This window comes from Theropithecus gelada, chromosome 6 (genome assembly GCF_003255815.1).
Source record: "Theropithecus gelada isolate Dixy chromosome 6, Tgel_1.0, whole genome shotgun sequence".
NCBI classification, from domain to species: domain Eukaryota; kingdom Metazoa; phylum Chordata; class Mammalia; order Primates; family Cercopithecidae; genus Theropithecus; species Theropithecus gelada.
The window spans coordinates 134,053,172-134,071,735 of NC_037673.1; the positions used below are offsets into that span (position 1 = coordinate 134,053,172).

Below are 18,564 nucleotides of genomic sequence, written 5' to 3' on the forward strand. Positions count from 1 at the left end.
ATCTCCATTTTACAGATGGAGAAACAGAAGCTCAGAAAGTCTAAGACATGTGCTTAGGTTTACAGAACAGTAAACCTGGTAGAGCCAGGTTTTGAAAACAAGACTGCCCAATTGTAATAACAAATATTCTGATGAGTATCTTAGGTACCAAGATAAACACCAATCCTGAGCAGTCCACTGGGATAAAATTCAACACAAACATCAGAAAACCTTAAGAATCCCTCTCGGGGTGCTGGACATAGAAAGAGACAGAGAGAGGCATAGACAGAGGATATGCATCTAAAAACCTTTTTTTGGGGAAAAAATAGAATAATCTTAGTCCCTAAATTCCTAACTTCTTGGCATTTTGGAGTCAGTTCTGGGTTCAAATCTCAGACCTAACACCGGAATTAAGATATTTCCCTAATCCCTCCATCCAGTAGGCCAGAGGAAATGATAGTCTTTGGGGTTCCCAAAGCCCCTCAAACAAGAAATAACAATCATATCCCTAATCACCCTGCTTTATTACATGAATCTTTCTATTCTATTGGGACTGGGAGCCCCATGAGGTCAGGGACCAAGTCTGTGTTATTTGAAGCTGAATTCTCAGTTTCCAGCATAATATCTGTATATATTGAGCTCTAAAATTATTACTGCACTTTCCTGACTGTTCTTCAAGACTGCCTAGGGCTCAGGCAACCTCTCAAGCTAGCCCCAAGACTATTCCTCTCTCTTCATGGAATGAAATAAACCTAAACCTTTGATCTGGTTCATCTAACCTACAAGCTTAGAACAAACGGAATGATGACCCATCTGTGACTTCCTTGACCTGCACAGATGAAATAAGCCCCATAAGAGCCATAATTCCCAGGGCCAGCAGCCCCAGGGAACAGGTGTGAGTGCCTCTGAACTGAACCACAGGTCACACCCTCAGGACAGACTGGCTGACACAGGTGGACACACAAACAAAATGGAAACATTTTGGCAGGGTGAAAAAATAAAACCACAGAACTGCCTTAAAACCCTCTCTTCTGCCCCTTATTACTCTGTTTTTAGAGGCCAGAGGCAAGCTTTCTTGAATCAGTATTTAGCTTTCCAGGCTCACAGTTTCTCTGCTCTAGGGAAAAGGCTCAGCTCCCACAGGGAAGTAACAGAGACCTACCTTGATCTCTTCTCAGAAGGGTCATGACCACCAGCCCTCAGACTCTAAATATTATTACCTCCACACTCCCTGGGAAGGCAGGAAATAAGCTCTCTTTCCATGTTGCCTTACTCCAGAAATATTATGTGTTGTCCTCTCTCTCCTCTCTTTCTCTCTCTCTCTCTCTCTCTCTCTCACACACACACACACACACACACGCATGCACACACAGCCAAGGGCCATAACAGTGCTATTGATTCAACAGTGAGGTTCCCCATAACCCAGAAAATGGAACAAGGGAAGTTTCCTAAAATCCTAACAAAGAGCAAGCAACGAAACCTATCTGTGTCTGCACTACTGCCTTATTTGCCACCTTCAAATTAGATGCAGAAAATCCAAGAGAGGCAGGAGTGAGGCAACCATCATGGAAAATAGGCTGGGCTGGTCTGGGTGGGTGAGAAATAAGTAGCGGGGCTTAGGACACAGACCTCTGCAGTCAGCTGGCCTCCCTCTGGCCCTGCCACTTACAAGCTGTTAATATCTGATCTTGGACAAGTTACTAAACCTCTCTGGGGTTTCAGTTTCTTCACCTATAAGCTGAGAAAATAATAACTATCTCTTATACTTAAGTGAACAAAATGAGGCCATGCCTATGAATCATGTAGCACCATTCCTGGCACCTAGCAAGTGTTCAAAACTGATAGAAATGCCCATCATTATCGTCATCATTATTTCATGGTGACAAGTTAGCAGCAGCAATTTTAGAAGAGGACTCTCACTGAGTCAGAGATTTATGTTTTTTAATGCTTTTTCAAATTTTTCTACTGCCCTTAATTTAATTACTTCATTCCATGATCTCAAATGACTCAATCAATCAAAAAAAGGCCATTTCTCTCCATGAGCACGTGAAATCCAATGGCTTTTCCATCCCATGGCTGGAGGTTTTCGCTTAGCTTTGGCAGCCTGATGTAAACAACATGTCCAAAGAATTTTAATTGCTACTTCATTAATGAAGTCCCATTAACATCCCTCCGAAACAGCTCTGCTGATGGCCCAGTGCATGGCTGTCCAATTACCAAACAACAAAGTCCCCATAAACCTAAGCCCTGGCCTCTGAGGTTAAAGATTAAGCAGTCCCTGGAAACAACAATAATGAGGTATAAGAAACAGGCTGTGAAAGACACTGGGGTCCATTTCCCAGCTACTAGCTGCCCAGGAAGACTGTGATGCCATTAGCTGAGGCAAGAGTCTGAGCAGTCAGCTTCTAAATGCAGGACCTACCCTCCCTACCTCAGAATAACACATATCATAGCAAAGATCTGGGGGACTTCCCTGAGGGGGAAACTGAATCCAGAGGAAGCAGGAGGGACTGCCACAGCAGGAAGAGACAGGGCCCTTCCAAACAGGAAACGAAATAGGCAGCTGGACATAGAGATGAAGCTTCAGCCCCCACAAAGTTGTGCTCTCCCTGGAAAAGCCAAGGACCTATCAGAAGACAAGAACTGGCTTTAAAATAAAGTCACATTTGTTTAGAGAGCAAGTTGGCAAAATCTATCAAAAAAATTTTTAATGTATACTCTCTTTGATCCAGCAATTATGCTACTAAGATTGTACCCTATAGGTATATTAGCAAGTATACTCCAAAATATTATGTATAAGAATTCTCACTGAAGCATTTTAAATAAAAGAAAAAACTGGAAACATTAATGTCCATCACTAGAAGACTGGTTAAATAAATTATACTCCATCCATGTGATACAGCAGGTTAAAAGAATAAGATATAGCCATACACAAGGGTCTGGAAATAATTGCAAAATTTGTATTGTCAAACAAAAGTACAATGAGTACAGAGTGCTTCTGTTTGTGCAAGTTAAAAAGCATAATATATAAATTCTGTGGGGTTACCAAGGATCTCCCCACTTCAGAGAGACAGCCTGGGAGAAGACTGGCTTTGCATTTTATACCTCTATGTACTGTTTGCATTTTTTGGTCATGAGTATAAATTGCTTTTATTGAATATATTACCTACATTTCTCAAACAATGGTATAGAAATATATCTGCTAACATGGAAAGACATTCAAAATATACTGCTAACAAGTTTCTTTAAGAGATGGGGTATCTTGCTATGTTCCCCAGGCTGGACTCAAATTCCTGGGCTCAAGCTATGCATGATAGCTTGAGCTATCAACCTCAACCTCCCAAGTAGCTGGGACTACAGGCACCTGCTACTGTACCTGGCTAGAATTTTTTTAAACTGGAAAGCATACATGTACAATGAAAAAGATCTGGAAGGATACACATCAAGGTGCTGCTGGCAGTTCTCTCTGGGTAGGATTGTGGTATATTCTTCCCACCCGTGTGCTTTTTCTGTAATAGTCAGGGATGAGTTTTTATTAAAATAGCAATAACAACAACAATAATAACAACAAAAAAGAAAGCTTTTTAGAGAAGGAAAAGAAAGAGGATTCAGCAGCAAAACTGGAATCTACAGACAAGTGAAGGCAAAGCAAAGCTAGCCAGAAACTGGGAAGAGTAGGGGAGGCTGCACAGAACATACCTGCCTGCAGTAGACATCTAGATAAAGAGAAACCAAAACCAGAAGTACTGGAAATCCTTCTTCCCACAAAGTGCATGTGGTCTGCAACAGCAGTGACCTGAGGATTCCTGTCTCTCCTGCCTGGACCCAACTCTGAGGCTCCCTCACTGCAGATGATGAGGCTGGGAAGGAGGCTCCACAGCACAGCCCCAGTGGTGTCTACTTCCATAGAATGCTCTCCTCCCCATTCCCCCTGTTCCCTAGATGATCCTGGAAACAGGATAGGATGTGCTACTCCCAGGATAGAGAGGAGAAAATAGGCTCAGGATTATTCAGCTCCAAAGTGTTAGCTGGTCTGATTCCTAGTTCTGATCTGGAAGGTCTCCTTGTAGTTTGTTGTCATGAAGTACCTTCTAATCAAGGCCTGGGTCCAGGGAGGCCTCTGACCACAGAGACCAATGCTTTCCCTTGTGTGTGACCCTAGTGGGTGCCTGCACCCCTGCACTTACAGTAGAGTGAGGTCACAGGTCTGTCTCAAGAGGCAGTGTGGCAGAGAACCCCAGGCTCCATCTAAAATCAAGGGTACAAGGAAAAAAGCAGGCCCACATCAGTGGGTGGGTTCAAGTGTGTAAGCATAGATAATCATTTTCTACTTCTTCTCTAAATACTGCAAAATCTAACCTTCATTCCCTTCTTCTAACATCTTTGCATCATAGCCTTATCTTCTGCATTATACTACTTTAAAAATATTACCTCCCTAGTGTGCAGAGCAGAGTGGGCTGCAGAGAAAGCTACCCAGGAGAGGATCACAGGCTCCACAGAAGGCCTACATAACAGGGAGGAGACTCTCAGCCTGAAGATCATGCTGACCCAGCCAGGGAAAGTAGGAGGGCCTACTCACTCATGCAGTGAGGGAACAGGCTCCATGTGTCTGGGAGGAAGTCACCCGACAGGGAAGAGAAGCACCCACATGGTGCTTCCTCCATCCCAAGATGACGACATACCCTGTGTCTAGCGGACAGCTGGATGTCTGTCTACACTGTCTGGTTGTTGGGATTTGGTGACTACATTGCACAGGCTTCCAGGAACATGCTTTCAATGGAAAATGCCAACTCTAGCCACATGCACTCTTCAGTTACGGATTCACAGGGCGTCCTTATGTCCAAACTGGGCCTAGAAGCTGTAGAATGTAATAAACACTGGCTCTGGAGTCAGCACTGCCTGGGCTTGAATCCTCTCTTCTGTCCCATCTGTCACGATGTGACCTCAACAAATTACTTCACCTCTCTATGCCCTGGTTTCCTCAGCTATCATATGCATTAAATGGGATGATGCCAATAAAATGCTTAGCATAGGGTATGACCCAAAGGGAGAGCTCAAGAAACACTGGCTAAGAATAATTCATCAGGATGTCTGCATACACACACCCATAATGCGGACAGAACACAATCACTATGACAGCAACAGGACCAAGGAACACCAGAATGATGGATGTGTTCCTAGCTGCATCTGCTGCACTCTCCCACAGATGAGTCTCATCATCATAGAGTGAAAGGGGCAAAGGGAGAAAACACAGACATTGAAAATTGGGAAAAGACAGGCCAGAAGAGCCTGGGAGCCCTATTAAAGGTGGGGATTCACATTAGAGAAATGCACATCAAAACTACCAAGTGATACCATCTCACACCAGTCAGGATGGCTATTATTAAAATGTCAAAAAACAACAGATGCCGGCAAGGTTGCAGAGAAAAGGGAATGCTTATATACTGCGAGTGGGAATGTAAATTAATTCAGCTACTGTGGAAAACAGTCTTGAGATTTCTCAAAGAACTAAAAATAGAACCACCATTTGACCCAGCAACCCCATTACTGGGTATATACCCAAAGGAGAATAAATTGTTCTACCAAAAGACACATGCACACATACGTTCATTAAGCACTATTCACAATAGCAAAGACATGCAATCAATCTAGGTGTCCATCCACAATGGATTGGATAAAGAAAATGTGGTACATACACACCATGGAATACTATGCAGCCATAAAAAAAAGAACAAAATCATGTCCTTTGCAGGAACATGTACACAGCTGGAGGCCATTATCCTAAGTTAATTAACACAGAAGCAGAACACCAAATACCATGTTTTCACTTGTAAGTGGGAACTAAACCCCAGGTGCCCATGGACATAAAGATGGGAACAACAGACACTGGGGACTCCAAAAGGAGTAGGGGCAAGGGCTGATAAATTTCCTATTGGGTACTATGTTCACCATCTAAGTAATGGGATCAACAGAAGCCAAAACTCAGCATCACACAATATACAAATGTAACAAACCTGTACAAGTACCTCTTGAATCTAGAATGTAATTTTAAATTTTAAAAAAGGTGGGGATTCAGTATACTCCCCAAACCTCAGACAACTATACCAGCCAATTAGGGCGGGATATGTGCTAGGTGTGCACACACATGTATGCACACACTATGTGGAAGGAGAGGGCTGGTAAGAAGAGATGCAGAAGAAGGAGACAGAGAATTTCTGACATCTAAGCACTCTCCCTTTGCCACTGCACTAGCAAATATTTGTGAAAACAATCTGCAGAGAAAATGTTTGCCTTAGCAAAGAGCTTGGCTCCTGCTAAAGCAAAGCCTTAGCACATCCATCCATCTAGAAAGTGACCTCTTCAAAGGCTTCACTGGGAACCCTCCCCAGGGCTCCCTAAGCGAAGGTAGAAAGGCAGTGGAGAATATGCAGGGAAAAGAGAGCACAGGAACAGCAGAGAGGCAGAAGGGTCAAGGTTCAGAACCAGAAAGAATCAGCAGGACTCAGAATTGAGGATACTGGGTAATGTCCTTCACAAAAATCATCATATAAAGACTATCTTTACAAGTCTTCAGAAAGAAGACTTGCTTGTGCCTTCAGAAACAGGCTGCAGGGAGACATAAGAGTCTCTGCAGGCTCCTGGGGTCAGGGACTTAATCAGAGAGAAAAAGCATGCCAAGGAACAGAGCAAATGCTTGTTGCTTTGTTGATCAAGAGGCTAGCACAGCACAGGTAGCTAGCTGGCAGGTGGGCCGCCAGTAGGTCCTCAGCTAATTTCCAGACACTGGCTGAACAGGAGACACTGAACAGAATAGCAGCCATGACAGTGCTTGAGCAGGGGGAAGAAGGAGGTGCTTTATTACAAGGGAAGAAGGTGGCCATGACTGAATTTATCAATTTAAATGATCAGACCTATTTCCTAGTCATTCATCATCTTTCCTCAGGCTGGAACAAGTGGCAATGAAGATTTCTTTCCAGCTAGCTAAATAAACATGGTGGACTGAATATAAATGTTCATTTCTACTCCCTCCCAAAACCCCATTAAAATAATAGAATGACAAGCTCTAGCACAGAGAACATCTCCAAGAAAAATAAGTGAACCAACAGATTATCTGATGCATTGAGGACTGTTCTAACAAGAAGTAGTGGTAGAACCATACACTATGCAAGAGAAAAAGACAATTACTAACTGCCTTTCTGATTAAAGTTTTCTGATTTAAAAAACACTATAATTGTAATAGATGACTTAGTTCAGTTGTGGAAATTATATTTGGACAATAAAGACGGGGATGGCTGCATGTGTATAAGGGGAAAGTCTGCGAAAGCTCAATCTTATTCTTCTGGAGAAGTCAACAAATAATATCTAAAACTAATAAATCAAAGAATAGCAGTTATACATATTATTTTGATAAATGGAGGTGAGTAGTAGATGAAGTAGCTTTTAGCTGGATCAGAACCAGGATTTTAATTCCTAAAGGATTGAAAGTGAGTGGCTCTGGAGTGCAAGACTTGGTGTGGAAAGGTGGAGCAGGGCACTCCTCATCATTACAAGCCCTGCAATAGTACGTGACTTTTTTTTTTTTTTTTTTTTAAGACACAGTCTCGTTCTGTCGCCCAGGCTGGAGTGCAGTGGCACAGTCTCGGCTCACTGCAAGCTCCGCCTCCCGGGTTCACGTCATTCTCCTGCCTCAGCCTCCCAAGTAGCTGGGACTACAGGTGCCCACCACCACGCCCAGCTATTTTTTTTTTTTTGTATTTTTAATAGAGACGGGGGTTTCACCATGTTAGCCAGGATAGTCTCGATCTCCTGACCTTGTGATCCGCCTGTCTTGGCCTCCCAAAGTGCTGGGATTACAGGCGTGAGCCACCGCGCCCAGCCAGTACGTGACTTTTAAAAGAATGTTCATGGAACACTCAGAAAAAAACAAAAGTTTTCTTAATAATAACAAGACCTAGCTCAAGACCTAGCTCAGTTTGCTCTCCCCACCGCCCAAGTCTTCTTGGATCTCCTTCCTCTACTCTAGTGAAAATTACTGTCTGTACCATCCCCTTGGCAATCAATCATTTTCCACTTGGCAATGAGCTAAACTCTCCTATCATTAATTATCTTTCCACCTGTATCCCTACCTAAATCATAGCTGCTTCACAGCAGAGACCACTTCTCATAATCTTTGAGGAGTCTGCAGAAGACCAGGTGATTAGATCCACAAACTCGGAGGAGGTGCAGCAGTCCGGCTCCCCCTTACCTGCATAGGCATTGGCCTGCTGCAGAAGGTCAGTGCAGGTGTGCACATCTGCAAACGCACGGATGCCCAGGCAATTGGTGGGATGCAACTGAGACTGCAGGAAGTCACAGCAGTTCTGCCGAACATCCATGAGCTGCAGCAAGCTGGCTGCCGGAAGCAGCACCTGCAAGAGAAAGTGACGTTCTCAGACATTGGCTCCTACTGGCAGGGACTCATCCCCTTTTTCCTATCATATCACTTCCATGCTCAAGATCTTTTCATGGCCCTCCACTGCCTGCCCAATAAGTCCAAACTTCCTAGCCTGCTTTCCAGCCTTATTTCCCACTACTCTGCACTTCATGGACCCTAAACACCAGCAGATTCTCTGTATCCCTACAGCCATGCTTCCCAGTCTTTAATTCCCTGGGGATCTCATTAAAATACAGATTCTAACTCATTAGGTCTAGGATGGGATCTGCGAGCCTGCATTTCTAATAAGAACCCAAGTGATATTTGCAGTTGCTGGTCCACAAACCACACTCTGAGTAACAAAACTCTACACACACACGCACACACACACACACACACACACACAATGGTTCTCATGCTGGGCTGCAAACTGGAATTACCTTAAGAGTTTTAAAACTACTGATGCCTGGGTCTTGCCCTAAAAGAATCTAACTTAATAGGTATAGAGTGTGGCCTGGACATTAAGATGGTTTTTAAAGCTCCCCAGGTGCTTCTAATGTACAGCCATATTTGAGAGCCACTGCCCCACAACCTTCAGTGTACTGTCCTCATTCAGAAAGGTACTTAATGAATTATTAATTACTGAACATCTATGTGCCAGGCACTAGTTTAGGCTCTGGGATTCAGGGGTAAGCAAGAGAAACCAGATCCTATTCTCCTGGAGCTTAGAGTCTACTGGAACAAGATTCATCCCAAATCCCTCAGGACTCAAGCAACGACACTTCATTCTCCCATCGAACAGATACAAAGCAAAGAACATCTTTGGGTACATTCTTAGAGAAAGGATGGCTAAGTTTCCATTTAAAAGGTCACAGGACACATGACTACTTATACTATATGCTGGAAGACAGAAATAATTCTTGCTCAGGTATATGTGCATGTGTTTTTCCTAAGGGTCAGGGAAGACTGGCTTGAGCAGGCCTGCTGGGTGCTCAGACAGCCAACCTCTGTCAAGTTTCCCTAGGACTTTCCCTCAGCTGCTGAAGCCTGCCTCTAGGTCAAACATACAGGACAAAAGGCCAAAGTCCTGTCCCACTTCAGCTCTGCTACCCTGACCTTCACCTATGGAAGCAGCAGATAGTCTGAGAATTATTTTCCAAAAAGAAATTTATTTTAAAAACACACTGCAGAAGAGCTTGATTTAAGGCTGCTTATCTTGGGGACCCCGGCATCCACTTCACCCCAGAATAATCCCCTTGCCCCAGTCCGTTGCTCTTAGCTGCTGCCCTGGCTCTGAGACAGAGTGACTGAGCCAGCTACACTCTAGCTGTTCCCATCCACAAGGGCTTGCCCAGGAAGATATGGGCTGCAAATGTATTTGTTTTCTTGATTCAGGACACTTAAAAAAGACTTCTTTTTTTTTTTAAGTGATTTAAATTCTGGACTCTGACTTTCTCCCAAGACAGGTCTGAGTCCTCAGCTCTGACTCTCATCACTTTTATGTACTCAGGCCAAAAACTCTGCCCCACTGCCCATTTGGGGGCTTTGTCCCTCCACTGGGGTTACCAACAGTCCTAGTTTTTCCAGGACTGGGGGGTTTCCCAGGACTTTCAGGGCTAAAAGTGGGACAGTCGGTCACCCTTCATTATCCCTGCCCACAGACAATAACCACCAAGAGCCTCCACTATCAGTGCTCAAACTCCTGAGCCAAATGCCTACGCTCAACAAGGAAAGCTGCTCCTACCCACAGGCTTACACTTCTCCCTCACGACAGCTGAGTTCTAGAAAATGTGCTCCTTTTCCCTTCCTCTACCCTCTCTTCCACTATCCTATATCCCCAGCAGGAAAACAGTAAATTAACACCATGTCTGTGATATTTTCTGAACCACTAATACATTCCTGAGCAAGAAAAAGATAAAATCACCCTCTTCTGAAAGTTTTGGACTATAAATGAACACAGGTAGGATCCAAATCTAATCTAACCACCTGAACTCTCTCCCAACTAAGCAGCCACCATCCCCACTAAGCAGCCACCATCCCCACTAAGCAGACATAAACTGGGAAACTCAATTAACCTGTGAGCTTGCTCAGCCTGGCCGAACAGATTCCAGGACCAGATTAGTCTCTGCCTGCTAGTCAAATGGAGATCCATTAACCATTCTTGCTGAATGCACACCAGGAATAAAAAGTTCTGCCCCCAGTCTCCAAATGACCTCCATGACGCCCCCTGGCCAGTATCAGCTAGAGTTAAGACTGGAGTTAAGGCCATAGGTTGACCAATCATGCTGATTTACCTGGGCCTTCGCCATTTTTACCGCTGAAAGTCCCCATTCCAGAAGGCCTCTCACTTCTGGGCAAACTAGGCTAGGTGTTCATCCTAGGGAGAAGTAACCTCTAACCAGTGACCCTAAGAAGCCCCGGAGGGAGAAGAAGCCATCAAATGTTGGCCAGCACACACCCTACTCAGAGGTGTGGTAAACTCCAAAAGGGCCAGATGTGAGAAGAGGCAGGAATTCAACAGCAACCCTCTCCCCATCACCCACCACCCAAGAGAATTTCTGAGAGTCCAATCTGCCCCCAGACTGCATTCCAGTGAGCTCCCCCACCCTATACACATACACAAGATCATGCCAGTGACACACAGTCCCTTCCCCCTTCCCCTCTTCCAAGGAGACAGCAGCACAGTGTGGTGCTTAAATTCTCAAGTTCATGACAACTAGCCAGAGAAATGAAATAATAAATATTTCCTGAATATACTCCTTAGGTTACAATTTCAATTTTTAAAACCTCCCTGGATAGAGCTATCCACATAGCTTTCAACTTCCCTACTGTTCACAATACCTACTTAGTAGGCAAAAACTATAAGGATTTCTACCACTCCACACACCTTATCCTGTTTGAGTCCTCTCCTACCCAAAAGCCTTCCCAAACTGACTTCCTAAAATGAATTAGGCTTCTGGTTTCTCTAATTGCTCTTTCCCTCTCTTTGACTATGAGACTAGCTTAGAGTCAAAGGCCCTTTTCTTCCTTCTACTTGCTTCATACAGAAAGGTATGGAAAAAAAAGTCAAGGAAATCAGAATACTGAAGGGAAGGCTTGGAGGCTGGAAGATGTATCACTGCTCAGACTCAGTTTCAGGGATAAATTAGGGCCCCATCCAATGGGGTTCTGGGATCTAGACACAAGTACAAAACACATTCCCGGAGGCTCTGAAAGAAAAAAGAGCAACACATCCATGAAATGACTGTCTTCAGTTCCCGCTCCTCACATCAACAGGACTTTGAGAGGACTTCCTTTTATCTTGCCTAAAACTCTACTCCTTCAAAGCAGCAGCAGTGACAAGACTATGAACAAGAGGCCAAGCGTGGGTCCTCAGCTCTGAAGCAAGACCATCCTCATAGAATCACTAAGGCAGTACCGCCTGGTCCCTGGAGGGAGGAGGCTGAGATCAGAGGAGTAGTTGGCCAAAACCACCCATCAGGATGGAAGATTACCCTAAGTCAAAAATCTTCTAGCTTGCCTTTTGCCACCTCAGCATTACAGTTCTTGGAAAATAGGCCCTGAAATGGCCCCCGGCAAAGAGTTTACAGGTTACCCTTCAGCTTGCAATGGCTTCCCCTCCATTTTTCATGTGCAGGCCCCATTTTTTTTTTTTTTTTTTTTTCTCTCTCAGATAACATGAAAACATAGCAGAGGATATCCTGCCACAGAGTTTGCTTCCTTTAGTAAAAACAAAAGGAAATGCCCTGCCTCAGAAAGCACCTTCTCCTGGAATTGCAGGGAGGCAGGGCCATGCACAGAGGGAGGGCACCAGCCAGGGGGCCCAGGTTTTGGGGCCACCCAGGGTCTCTGCCCCAACCACACAGTGGGTCTGGCACAGAATCAGTGCCACATAAAGAAAGAAAGGAAAAGGGGTGGGGGGTATATAGATGAACAGGGAAGCTGATAGAACAGCACTATGATTAAGTGTCATTTTGAATTTTGACTCCTCCACTTACCAGCCATGCAACTGAGGACAAATTACTTAACCTCTCAATGCCTCTGTCTCCTCAAAAATAAAATGAGGACAATAAGGTTTGTTATGAGGATCAAATGAGAAAAATTGAAAGCAGTTAACACAGTGTTTGGTACATAGGAAGTGCTCAGTTGATGTTAGTTTTTATTATTGTAAATCATTATGAGCCAAAGTCAAGGTTCTGATCATTCATTTAATGAGAAACTAGAATTCATCATAGCCACAGAGCACAGTGAGTCAGCGGGGACTGGCTTCAGCTCCCAACTCTACCACTTACTCTCTATGTGACCATGGCAGGTTATTTAACCCCTTTGAGCACCAGTTTCTTCAAGCTGTAAAGGAGGGATCATATTGGTATGGTCCAATGGGTGATTATAAAAATTGAATGGAATAATGCATGTGAATTGATGGGCATATGCTTGCTTATAAAAGTAAGTCAGTTATGACTGCTGGTACCTCCACCACGGAAGGGGAACTCAGGGTCTCTCCAAGGTATATGTGGCTGGGAAGCGACTCGGGGTATAGCTCTCAGCCATTTAACCAAGTCCCAGATCTCTGACCCTTGTTTCTAAGGCTTTCAGGAGAGCTCCAGTGCCTCCATGCTCATCTCCTCAGTGCACCAAATCCTCAATACCTCCTGTCTTCACAGACAACCTGTGAGCAACTGCCTCAGCAGATACATAACAGCATGGAGAAGAATCCACATTTTGATCCAAACTCTCTTCTTCCCAATCTTTTTTTTTTCCCAGAGACAGAGTCTCGCTCTGTCACCCAGGTTAGAGTGCAGTGGTGCAATCTTGGCTCACTGCAACCTCCGCCTCCCAGGTTCAAGTGATTCTCCTGCCTCAGCCTCCCAAGTAGCTGCAATTACAGGTACCTGCCACCACGCCTGGCTAGTTTTTGTATTTTCAGTAGAGATGGGGTTTCACCATGTTGGCCAGGCTAGTTTCAAACTCCTGACCTCAGGTGATCTGCCTGCCTCAGCTTCCCAAAGCGCTGGGATTATAGGTGTGAGCCACCATGCCCAGCCCCTTCCCAATCTTTTTTGTTTTTTCTCCAACATCACCCTTGACCTAACCACAGTTTAAAGTGAAGAGGTTAAAAGTCCCTAAACAATGAAGTTCAGAGAATTTTCAGTTTGGTGAAAGCATCCATATGCTGGGAGGGTGACATAACCCAACCTCAAAAGACAGAAGCTTCTGGACTCAGGACCTCCAAACAGTGAACATTATGTCCACACAAACTATACCTTGCTTTATGTACCTCTTAATCCTAACCAGGCAATAAGGATCCAGAGTAAAATATCTTCTAATTATCCAAATTTGGAAACACTTTGTATTTTACAGGAAAAAAAAAGTTATTAAATAAATACATGATGAAAGGAGCAAAGAGAGCTGGTCCCAATTATAGAATTCTATTACCTCCCCTCTACTCATTTTATACCAAATTACTTTGCATTTACTGTTCGTACCCAAAAGTTATTGAGCTGTTTGAATTCTGAGATGAGATGATGACCTGGGGAGAAGAGGAGTCACTCAAGCTCCCAGCTTTTCCTTCACAAGATTTTGAACAGACATGAGTTAAAGACTTTCTACTCCCAGGGTCCAGGCTCATTCAGGGATATCATGGCCTAGTGGCTAGGAGCATGGGTGCCCAAGCCAGGAAGGCATGAGTTTGAGGACCAGTTGGCCCACCTCCTGGCCATGTGGCCCAGGGCAGGTCACCTGACCTCCCTGGAGCTTTAGTTTCCTCTTCAGTAACCAACTGAATTGTTGTGAGGGTTAAATAAAATAACACTGTAAAACGGTGGGTCCTGAGTGTGCAATACACTGAGCTATTAGTGAGCCTGAGTTTACCTGGACATTCTCTTCGGTCACCTCGATTTCAGCAGTATAGATGTAGTCAATCAGCTTACTCAGTGTCTGCCCATCCACGTCCTTGATTTCTATCTTTTTGGCTTTACTCTCAGACATGTCACCTAGAGTTTACAACAAAAACAAAAAGGTCATATGGGATATGTTTACCTTCCACATGGCCTCCTGCCCTGTCTTGGAAACATAAAAGCACTACCTGGGCTCCAGGAGGCAGCAGAAGGGATTCAGGCGCAGAAGAGGATAAACCAGGTAATATCAAAGTCACATCAACTTTGGATGTGTGATCACCTACAAACCTAGCCTTAAGTATTCCTTACTCTATCTATTGCCCACTTCCACTTTGAAGGAAAATCTGTGTGCAATCACTCATTTAACCAACATTTACTGTAAACTTCCATATACAAGGCCAGACAAAGTGAACAAGATATGCACCTGTCCTTAAGGAACACAAGTTTAGGCCTGTCCTTAAGGAACACAAGTAAGGCAGATATATAAAAGTGTTTATAAACAGAGGTGACAACAGCTTAGTAGATAGAGTTATACACAAAGTATTGTGATAACAACAAAAATAAGTAACATTTCCTGAGAGCTAACTATGGCCATACACTGTGTTAAGCACTTTAAAGTCTTTTAATCCTTGCAACAACCTATGAGGTTTATTACTATTATCACCATTTTACAGATAAAGAAACTGAGCACAGGAGGGTAGGTAATTCATTTTGCCCACAGTCACACACCTAGGAAAGGCCAAGTTGGGTGGAAACCCAGGGAGTCTGACTCTAGAGTCCATACTTGTAACCACCATGTTATACTAAATCCCAAGAACACAGAGGAGGGAGCAACAAATCTCTCCTGGGAACTCCAGTCAGGCATCCTATTAAGAGGTCACATTTGAGTGAGGCATTAGAGGATGAGGAAGAGTTCTACAGGCAGCAAAGGTGAGGAAGGATGAGCTGAATCTGGAATCCATTCGTGCAAAGAGAGGAAAGTACCAAAAGAATAAATTTTGGTAAAATGGCAAGAGGTTGGTGTGGCTGGTACATGGAGTAACAGTAAGAAGAAGGAAGCTGGAGAGGTAAATAGGGCCAGGACCTGACAAGCCCTGTAAGTCACGTAAACAATCTGGGACTTTATCCCAGGTGTAGCACCACTGAGAAGTTTTCAACAGGGAAATGACATCAACAGATGGGCATTTTTGAATGAAATTTTGGATGCAGGGTAGAAGCTAGATTACATGCAGGGAGAACAGCTGGAGGCCCTGATAATAATCCAAGAAAGAAAGAAGGCAGGGCTGTAAATAACGGCAATAGCAGCACCACATTTCCACAGTCCTGAGGCCCCTTGCCTTCAGCCTGCACTCTATATACAACACACGGGTTTATCTAAAGCCAGGCCCATTCAACAAGGGCTGCTGATTTCAGGAAAGACAGGCAACACATGTCTTTGTAGACTGAAATAAAGGGCAACCTGACTGCAAGAAACAAGAGATCCAGAAGCCTTAATGTGAATGTGAATGTGAATGTGAAAACAGAGTCTGGGTGGTTGTTTTCTCTCTGTGGAATTCATACACCAGAGCCAAGAAAATAAAGTACAGTACAGCATGTGGGCTGCAGACACCCACCTCCAAGCTGCACGGACTGCACATGATTCCTCCACCAATCCAGAGTCCCATCCTGACACAGTTCTAGAGCTGAATGACTCTGGAACGGAGAGGAAAGTAACGGAGGAGACATTCCAAATCCTGCCTGCTCCCTTAACTGCCAGATCAGGTGGACCTGAGACCCTCCACCCTGGTCTCTCTTCTCTGACTGCCAGTGGAAGCCCGTGAAAGGCCTCAGCACAGTGCCCTGGGGCAGAACGAACAGGTAAAGAAAAACAGGGAAAAATAGTATATTCCTCCTCCACCCATAAGACAGGCTCCACAATCTCTCTCTTGAGTTTATTGAGACACACAAACAAAAACATGCATACACAAGGAAATCAGAAGTTAAGCTATTAAAAAGTTCATTGATGAGGGTCCAGTTGGTAATTATACTGCAAAAGATAATCAAAGATAGCCGATTCTTTTTTTAAGGAGTTAGCCCTCAAAAAATAAGACTAAAAAAATAGAGCAGCCTCACTGTAAGAACCAAGGGATTCAGAAGCCCTCACAGCAGTGTAAATCAGAGCCTGGGCTGACTGTTTTCCGCCTGTGGAATTTGTGGTTGAAAGTCAGGTTAGGGTTTTGTAACTTTGGGGTAAATAAATGGAAACTCCTGGAATTGTAAGAAAATATTTTTCTGTATGTGCAAAAGTTCACTTTTTCTAGGGGGATGACAGGTCATTTTTATCAGATTCTTACAGGTGTCTATGATTCAGAAAAGTTTAAGACACAGCTTTCTAGACAGTAGGTCTTTAGGAGACTTTTCCTTGCTCCTTTACGTGACTCTCAAATTTCTAATTTTCTATATAAAGTACTTAAAACTTAAACAAGCAAGAAAAAAATGATGTGAAAGAAAAACTAAGGGCTCAAACACACCACTTATTTTCTGAGAAAGCTTGTAGAATCTAATTTTATTATCTTTTATGAACCAGCAAAAATGACTACACCAAACTAAGACTTTAGTTTAAATGGGCCCTAAAAATACTCATAGTAATAGTCACTACTGTATACCTGACCTTCTGCTAAGGTACACTAATGTGTATCTGACCCACATTATTTCATTTAACCCTTGAAACAAGTCCAGGAGGTAGACAGTATTACTTCCATTTTACAAATTATAAAACTGGCATTTCTTTTTTTTTTCGAGACGGAGTTTTGCTCTTGTTGCCCAGGCTGGAGTGCAATGGCACAATCTCAACTCACCGCAAACTCTGCCTCCCGGGTTCAAGTGATTCTCCTGCCTCAGCCTCCCAAGTAGCTGGGATTACAGGCATGCACAACCACACCTGGCTAATTTGTATTTTTTTTTTTTTAAGTAGAGACGGAGTTTCTCCATGTTGGTCAGGCTGGTCTCGAACTCCCAACCTCAGATGATCCACCCGCCTCAGACTCCCAAAGTGCTGGGATTACAGGCGTGAGCCACCGCATCTGGCCAAAAATGGCATTTCAAAAGGGATTTACACATAGATACTAAGAGGCAGGACTGAGATTTGAACTTTGGCCTAACTCTAGACCCTGTGTCATTTCTAATACATCCCTCAATAAAATCTCACCCTAACTAATAACCTTAATAAAAGTATTCCCAAACTCAAGGCCTTGATCTTAATTCTGAGGACAAGTTAGTACTTAATATCTAGCAAGAACCAAGCGGCTTATCCTCAACACATAACAAAGTGCTTGGCATAAAAGAAGCACTTAAAAAGTAATTATTGGAATAGAAAAAAAAAAAGAAGAAGAAGGGAGGCTCTCTTGACATATCATAATTCCATGGGCTTCAGTAATTCTGGAGGGGGAAAACCATTAAGGACTTGGTCATTCTTGCTCCTTCACTCATCCCTAATAGTTTGACAAAGTATTTCCAGAAAACAGAAGATGAGCCCTGTAAGTCCTTCCATGTTTGTGGTCAGTCCAAGTGCTCTCTTCTGCTAGCTCTTCCCAAGAGGCCCAGACAGCCACCTCAGACTCTGAACTTACAAAGAATGTCTGTCAGCTGCACATCTTTTTACCCTTTCCATCTTCTGCTCACCATCTGCCAACATGCATGTCCTGTTTCTCCAAAGACAACATGATTCTCTCAGGGGCAGATATTTGTTCATTTATTCAATTCAGCAAACATGTATCAGATGTGTCCTCATGTGTCAAGCACTGTGCTAGGCCCAGATAATACAGTGGTTAACAAGTCACAGCCCTGCCCTTATGGAGCTCAGTCTGGTGGAGAGAGAGACAAGAAAACCAACAAATGCAAAAGATGTCAAATGTTAGAAATGGGGACTTAGCTTTAAAGGTCCTTAAGCCAGGGATTCCTGCACCCTAAAGCTGCATGCAAAATGATGAGCACACAAGAGCACAGGTTTGCTCTTCCAGAGATAAAGTCCATTGTTTTCATCAGATTGATGCATAATGGTTAAGAGCCACTGATCTGGAGGAGTCATAGTTATTCAGAAGAGAAGTGAGAATGAGAGAAGAGTATCCCAGACATAAACTTTGTATAGTATATACAAAGGTCTGGAGGTAACAAAGGGTGTGATCTGTCTGGGAACCATAACAAGTTCAGTCTGGCTGGAGCACGTTAGGGAAGAATGATGAGACGGGGCTGTAGATGAAAGCAGGAGCTGGACCATTTGAGGGACTTACAGGCCAT

General features: G+C 43.8%; 1 protein-coding gene across 4 annotated transcripts in view; it reads right to left on the reverse strand.

Moving 5' to 3' along the window:
- KLHL3 (kelch like family member 3) overlaps positions 1 to 18,564 on the reverse strand; it is a 117,297-nt gene that overhangs the window by 65,266 nt on the left and 33,467 nt on the right. For all 4 annotated transcript variants that reach the window (XM_025388597.1, XM_025388599.1, XM_025388600.1 and 1 more), the window contains 2 exons: positions 14,264 to 14,385; positions 8,225 to 8,387 (listed from right to left, as the gene is read on the reverse strand). In XM_025388597.1, coding sequence (XP_025244382.1) covers positions 8,225 to 8,387; positions 14,264 to 14,385 — 285 coding nt within the window. The remainder of the gene's footprint in view (positions 1 to 8,224; positions 8,388 to 14,263; positions 14,386 to 18,564) is intronic.